We start from the raw sequence: 8,013 nt of genomic DNA on the forward strand, positions 1-8,013 counted from the left end.
AATAATGAATTCCTTTAGCTGATCTTAAATAACTACCGTAATCCTTTTCTGCATACGGAAAACACAGACATGTATGTATGGGTGTTGCTAAAACGCGGAACGGAAAACGGAACGGAATGGAAAATATCATCACGTTTATCCCTTAAAAAGGGTATAGACTGGCCAGAAACGATTTACTTTGTATCTTTTATTTATATCTAATGAATGATTATCAACATGTTGCTATCTTATTAATATTCATATGAATGTCTATCAATTATAGCATTGTATTCATTCGGCTTTAGTTGAGTACGAAACGGAAAAATCAAATTTATACGAATTGTGAAACATTAACATAATTAAACGAGCAAATTAGCTATAACTTTTTACTTATTTCTCTTATATGGTATTGCTGGCATATTAGCGTAACGTACGCAGTTAGTGAAAGCGTTTTATGCGTGTTTTGAGTATTTTTATATTATTTTCAAATATGATGTACATGTATATACTTACATCAAAATTGAATTTTCGGTGTTCTAGACGATCTTTTATCATACAGACGATACAGTATCATTGAGATGGAAGAAAAAAACTGTAGGACTGACGACATTAAAAAATTAAAATACAGTAAACATTAAAATACCCGGTAATTTGTGAAACTAGTAATTTGTGAAACTAGTATTTTTAGCAATGCAATTTTGTTTACGTTTGCATTACAAAGCATGCAGTTGTTTATTCCAGCAGCTATATACATATGATCCGAATAGAGAGCTCTAGACGTTGCCTGGTTTGATTTTCCGATTATATATTGGGACTATAGTCTGTCGATCCCAAAATATTCATGCAGCACATTTGGACGATTTATAATGGAAAATGTTGACATCTTTTCTCCATTTGGAAGTCACTCAGAAGACCTTGCACAATTTTTCAACACCATCATCCGGGTCTGTTAAAATGCAAAACCCCGTAGACTTCTTTATTTTTAGCCGTGTATTTATACCAGCTGATAAGCTAGAGAGGACGTTTTAAAGAAAGAATAATGAGAATGTTTAATGCTTCTAAAAGAGAATCGCTTGAACCGAGGTATATATAAATATACAGCAAAAAGTGAATCGAGGACATTTTGGGACATAATATAGTGGTCAATGCATGTACTGTTAATTTTGAGGAAATAAATATTCTTGAATAAATAATCTAATATTGCTAATCTTTCAAAAAAAATTAAAAAGGTACATAAAGTATATCGTTTTAGCATACTTAACAAATCTATGAGGTAAATAACATTAGATAAGATTTTCCGTTTTCCTTCCGTTCCGTTTTCCGTTCCGCGTTTTAGCAACACCCATGTATGTATACACGTGAACCCATCTAATCGAAGAGCTGGGTAAAACTAGTACCCGCTAATGAGACATGCAAACCTGTGTTGTGTACGTAACTTCAGACAAAGATCAGTCATTTGTAACATGCATGTATTTTTATGACCAATTCTTCAAATCCACTTGCACTATTTTATTAGGTAAATAACAGCTTTAAGGTGGTGCAGGACACCTGCATATTGTGATGTACATGTATACTTCCTATTGAGATAAACAATAAAGTATGTTGACTATTGATTAAATATTTACCCCCCAAATAATGTTACTTATTAACATTGAAGCGCAATGGGTTAGAGCGTTTACATGTCTGTAAGAGCATTGGGGTCCAAGGTGTATTTTTGGTAATTTACGAATTTTCATGGGGAGGGGGGGTCTGGACCCCTCACTCCCACCCCTTCTCTAAATCTGTGCACACGATGATGTTCATGTAGGCACACAGAAGCAAATCTAAAACCGGCAACCGCCACGGGGAGGGGGCATAATTTAATTTTTAATTTTGTTTGTAATAATTATATAGACCATTATACTTCCTATGACATAAAATGTTAAGATTATTGATTAACTGAAAATTCACTGCAAACAGTTCTACCCCAAATTGCACATAAAGTGCTGCTCATGTCACGATGTGTATTATCATATGGGCAGGGATCTCATCCTTCAGTTATGAAAATTATAATTTTTAAATGTATTACCGGAGTTTGCATGTAGCCTTCATTTTTAATTAAACTGGTATAAAACAGTGTTATTTAGGGGCAAACACATGGTGCGGGTATTACTGTCTAATGACAGCATCTAGTTTTGATTTATTATGAATAAGTTGTCACTGTATATTTCAGAATTCGATAACATCTTGTATGCTACATTCAATATAAATGTTAGCGGAAGGTAACATAGAAATTTGATTGCTCTACAGCATTTCAATTTACATTTGCATCTTTGAGAAGTCTATTGTTTGATACACTATGCATTTAAAATAGAAGGATATAGTTGAGTTACAGTTACTAATACGACTTTAATGCCTTTATATATTTTTAGAAGCAGAAAATTATACTGCATTCCTGATTGTTTACTTTTTCAACGGTGACCTAATTAAAATGGGCGAAGATATTGAAAAGGTAAAAAATAAAATTCATATATGATCTTAAATTGATAAATTTAATATGGAATGATAACTGGTTTATAAATAGCGAATAAAAAGTAAAGATACACAACTTTTTACGAAAGATTGTTTCCTTTATATTTTGAGTAAATCACCAAAAAATATTTTATTGTTTATATTTATCACTTTCGTTGCATCTTTGCTTCAATGTATTATTTTAGTGATTGAGTTTACCAAGTCATTAATATTATTTGCTATCAGTCGTATTACAGAAATAATAAGAGTCAATGTTTCTGATTCACTTCAGCTATAGCGAAGTTTGTAGTCAGTTTGTGATTGTCGAAATTCTCCAGAATTGAAAAATATAAACAATGTTTATCATGATGCTTTTGATTTTACCACTAAATGACACAAAACAGTAGTAGTATGGGGTTTCTAACCATATAAGGCTATTCAAGTTTTACCAGCGAGTTGTCATAGAAGTGATCATTCAATAATCTCGGTCGATATCAACAAAACTGGGTGAAGGGGATTCAAATTTTCAAAATTTTCTTCTAAAAACAATTTGGTCAGAAAAGCTTGAACTTGTGTGGATGCATCCTCGGGTAGTGTAGATTTAAGTTTGTGGTCCCCTGGGATAGGATAAGGCCACAATGGGGAATCAAGTGCTAAAGATTCAGTTTTCAAACAATGTTTTTATTTACCACTCGTTTCCTAGCTATTACTAATGAAATGAACATAAAAATACATTGACATGCGGATTGAATTACAAGATAAATTTACACACCTAGAAGTAAATAGAAATACAACACAACTGTGTTTATCTACCTGTGATATACTAAGCAGTTTTAATGAAAACATCATCATTTAGTTTCTTACGATGACTGATATATCTTTTTTGCATATATATTAAAATGTTCAATAAACTGAATTATGTTTCAGTTGGATCGCATATTACCGTTAAAGGATGGTCATGGACATGTCCTAGTTGTGATGGAGATGAAACATTCATGCGACAGGAAAATTATTATTGAGGGAATAAGGAAAATTGGAATAACTAAAGTCGAGGTTGTTATGAAAACACGCTCAATAATTGTGCAAAACATTACATGTATTCTAGAACAAATGCTATCATCTTATCTAGTAGGAACCAAAAAAACATTACTTGACCACTCTCATACTCATTGCGTCGATTCAAGTCTGCTGGAAGTAAATGCCATTCTTAAACGACTAAAACAAGCAAAATGTTATCCAGAACCTTTAGCAGAAATTGTGGAACCAGAAAAAAATGAGATCGACAATATACTTCAGAGGTTTGTGACTTTGATGCATTATTCAACGCAATTTTGCACAATGTATCATCGGATTTTAACACTATATATGTATTATCGAAATATTAAAAAACAATTTTAAAAAACCCGTCTCATAAATGCTTGGAAATGTTAGTTGACATTCTCATGGAAAGTCACAAAATTTTTCATTTGTGGATAGCAAACATCAACTAAATTTTCTTATATGTTTAAGGTCTTTCATCTATGATTTCTTTAGAAAAAATTGCTGATAAGAAATCTCAGAAACTTTGAAATATACGTTAAAAGGGACTTGGACACGATTTGTCTTAAAATTTTCAAATTTTATTTCTCTAATTTTAATGTTTATACTGATAAATATAGAAGTTTATAATGCTTTGTCAAAATTTGAAAGTCAAATATATAGTAATAGCAAGACACAAAGTTCATAATTCATTGTTTTGTAAACAAAACCCGAATGTTGTGAGTTTTACATATGTGTTGTATCGGTGCAAGTTTCAATCAAATGTATATTTCTTTTGTTGATAATAGTATTTATGAAGTTACTGAGTCAGTTTAAATTGTTTTTACATGTCATTTTGTCAAAGAAATGGTAATTCTCTACATTACATTTTTTGTTAACAACTATGAGACTCGAGCTTTGTTTACCTAACAACCAGTTCTTACCTCTGTATCTCGCTTGTAACTTAACTTAAACATGCAATATTTTGGTCCATCAATGAAACTGCACTAGTAAACCATTTTATACATAAAAAATAAAAATGAAATTTTTGATCGTAAATCGTGTCCAAGTCCCTTTAAAAGCTTTGGTTCATCCCCAAATCCGGAGGGGCTAGAAGTATTCAATGAAATAGGACTGATTTTCAGACTTTATATATTTGGTATGCCTTATGAATTAGTCTGTGCAATACTGAAACAGTAAATTTCTTTTAATAAAAAAAAATATATGAAAAAACAGAAAAAGTGAATGACATGAGGTGTAAACATAAAAGACTTTCATTTTAAAAAAAATTTCAAGAGACACAGATAACTTGAATTTAACTTAATTAAATCGATGTTTTACCTGATTTTAACTGTTGAAAGGTATTTTTTACAGAAAGCACACAGTGGCGTCGGAAGCAAATTGAAAGTAGGGGGGGGGGGGGGCTAGACTTATCCTCGGAAATCTTGACAAGCCAAAATAAAGAAGAAAAAAAAGGAATTCCCAAAATCATGAAAATCCTAATCCGGGGGTGGGGGGTGGGGGGAGTACACATGTAGTTCAAAAAAAATCTTACCTACCAACAATTTTTTTCCCAAACCTTGAAATTCCTAATCCCGGGGGACCTATTATACCTATGACTTCCATCTTTTCAAGGTAAATTTAGGAACAATTATCTTTCTTGCGGGAACAAGTGGGGGGGGGGGGCTGAACCCTCTATGGTGCTATGTGCCTAATGGTAATGTCTAACTTTGCAAAAAAAAGGTGGGGTGGTTAACCGCCCCCGGTTCCGACGCCTATGGTACATATTTGCTATATTAGATCAATAAATTAAAACCTAAAGAAATCGGTTTAAAGCGTTACCAAAAGAGACCTGGGGATGGGTTTTTTTCTTTCTAGAAAAGTTAACATTAATTGTTTTGTTTGGATTAAATCCACAAGCCATTGATTAAACCACTGTTTGATTTTTTCAAGATCAGCTGTTAATGATTTAGCTGAATTATTATCATAATCATCAACAACTACAAAAAGTGATGTGTCATCTGCATAGAGTCTTATTTGGTTGCATATATTTTCAACAATATTATTAATGTAAATATGAAAGAGGAAAGGTCCTAACACTGACCCCTGAGGTATTCCTGAATTAGTGGTTTCAATTCCTGAGGAATAGCCCTCGATGACAACCTTTTGTGCTCTATCAGTAATATAGTTTTCTATCCATCCAAGGATTTTTCCTCTGATTCCATATTTTTGTAATTTATAGATGAGACCTTTATGCCAGACCTTATCAAATGCTTTTGATATGTCACAAAATATGAACATAATATCTTTATCTTTATCAAGGTTAAATATTATAATATTATAAAATGATTATGATGGTGTCAGACTCAAAATCCCATAGGACACGATTTGGCTGTTTGTTTTAGCTAACGAACTCATGTACATTAACAGTAATTTAGTGAATTTTAGTTACTTTTATTCATTATCAATTTATTAATTAACTAATGCTGTCTGTCAATCATCCTGGTTAAACTTTTTTTTTCTGTTGTCTTTTTTTTTGTTAATTCACTTCTTTTTGTAATTTATTGATATGTTATATTTTAATAAACTCTACATGTAAATAGAAATATTTAAACTAAATGATTTGGCGTGTGCGGAAGTGTCTTTGACGTGAGCCGAGGTGTCTAAAATCTTGGACCGACCCGATAGGGCCTGTCAGCAGTCGATTTTTTTTATTTAAAACTTATAGCTTTATAAAGATAATTTTTTTAATTATCTTTGCGTTTTATGAAGATTAATCAGCAATACTGAAGAAATTAATTTCAAATGGCCCCTTTTTAAAAAAAAACTTATCAAGTTTGTTCTTTAAAAAAAGTTCTTTCATCGAATTTTATCCAGACATTTTTAACAATATAAAACGAAAAATTTTAAGGTGGATATTTTACCAACTTGTTAATTTAAACAAAAACATTTGAATAAAATGTGAACATTTCTTGAACTGGCTTGTTTCTACCAAAAACTTGACAAAACTGTTTTTAAAAGATGAAAAGGCAATACATATGAGGTTCTACATTTTGTTTTGTATTCAAAGAAAGCAAACAAAAACAATGCCTTTTTAATTTCTTAGAGAAGCTGTAGAACTGCGCAGCTGCAACTTTATTTTGAAGATTTCTGAATCTGAAAAAATAATTCATTAGTGTCCTCTCTACATGAATTATCATACAAAGTATTTTATTGTTCATAATTACATCTTTCTTGTAAAATATTAATAAATTGATTGTAAAAAGTAAGTTAAACTAATTAAATTACATTATATGTACATCAGTACGTTTCTAGGTTAACCTTTGCGGGACTAGTAAATTACTTATATAAATATATTTACAAAATAATATCATGGAATTTAACAATCACCATTCAGTATAATAATTTTACATTTACATGTAAGATAATGAGTTGGCAATATGGAATAAATGAAATTTAGAGAAATAAACAAGTATTCTCTTCAATAGAAATCGCTTAGAAAAAAATAGTAATGCAAAGGGGGAGGGGGGGGGGTAATGGACTTTCTTAACAAACTGCCCAAGTAGTTTTTTAAAAAGTGCATTCATCATAATCAATATGTATCTTCATTCATACTCTGCTGCAAATTTTCCTTAAGCTCAGATAGCAAACATATTAAAACGAATCCGTGTTATTTGAAAAGAACCCCAAGAAATATAAATAGAAACATACAGGATTATTTATATTTCACTTTTACAACAATTTTGCATTTGTGCATGCTCGTGTGTGTGTGCATGAGTCGGTCTTTTTAAAAAAAAAAACAATAAAAAAAGAAGAAGAGAAGTTTAAAAAGAAAACACGAAACCTAATATCAATCATGTATTACACCATTATTGGCCAAATTCTACATTAATCTATATTTTTTTTAGATGACCTTTCTCTTCGAATTACAGATTTCCTGAAAAAATTATCTACAGTGTTGAAGATGGAAATAGGCTATACATTATAGCATCTGATCAAGCTACGAAAATGAGTCTAGAGACTTTGTTGTCTGGGTCTGGTTTCCAAAACATAAGTTTGGTGGTCACTGTTGAAGACAAACTACCGATATCTGAATTGAGCAAAACAGGAGTACCTTTACACGGAGCAAAGTTCGTGTACGTGAATCTTGGAAAAGAAGCTTTTAATACCGACGAATGTTTTGCTACAACGGGAAGTTTAATGCAGGCAAACAACAACAGTTTGATGGTAGCTGTAACCTGTCGACACGCATTAGAAAAAGAGGATCATTTTTATACTTTGATAGAAAATTCAGTGGTGAGACTTGGAGAAGAAGTAAAACAACCGAACAATAACATGGAAAGATTGCATGATGACATATCAGTAGTTCGTATTGATGACACAACACGCTCCATAGTTGACGAAAAGTGCGAAAAGCTTCTTATTGATACTTCCAAATGTCCCTCGCCAGCACGAATATCTGATCGAACTCTAGTAAAAGGTGACATTGTTCACAAGAGAGGTGCAAGAACTGGGCTTACAACCGGA

At 31.8% G+C, this 8,013-nt stretch overlaps 1 protein-coding gene across 1 annotated transcript in view; it reads left to right on the plus strand.

Moving 5' to 3' along the window:
• Nucleotides 1–7,533, plus strand: part of LOC128164691 (uncharacterized) — a 40,895-nt gene extending 33,362 nt beyond the window's left edge. The window contains exons 6-8 of the mRNA XM_052828675.1: nucleotides 2,391–2,470; nucleotides 3,397–3,767; nucleotides 7,395–7,533. Of these exons, the coding sequence (XP_052684635.1) occupies nucleotides 2,391–2,470; nucleotides 3,397–3,767; nucleotides 7,395–7,398 (455 nt within the window). The 3' untranslated portion in view covers nucleotides 7,399–7,533. The remainder of the gene's footprint in view (nucleotides 1–2,390; nucleotides 2,471–3,396; nucleotides 3,768–7,394) is intronic.
• Nucleotides 7,534–8,013: the final 480 nt, after the last annotated feature.

Source organism: Crassostrea angulata, chromosome 10 (genome assembly GCF_025612915.1).
Source record: "Crassostrea angulata isolate pt1a10 chromosome 10, ASM2561291v2, whole genome shotgun sequence".
NCBI lineage: Eukaryota > Metazoa > Mollusca > Bivalvia > Ostreida > Ostreidae > Magallana > Magallana angulata.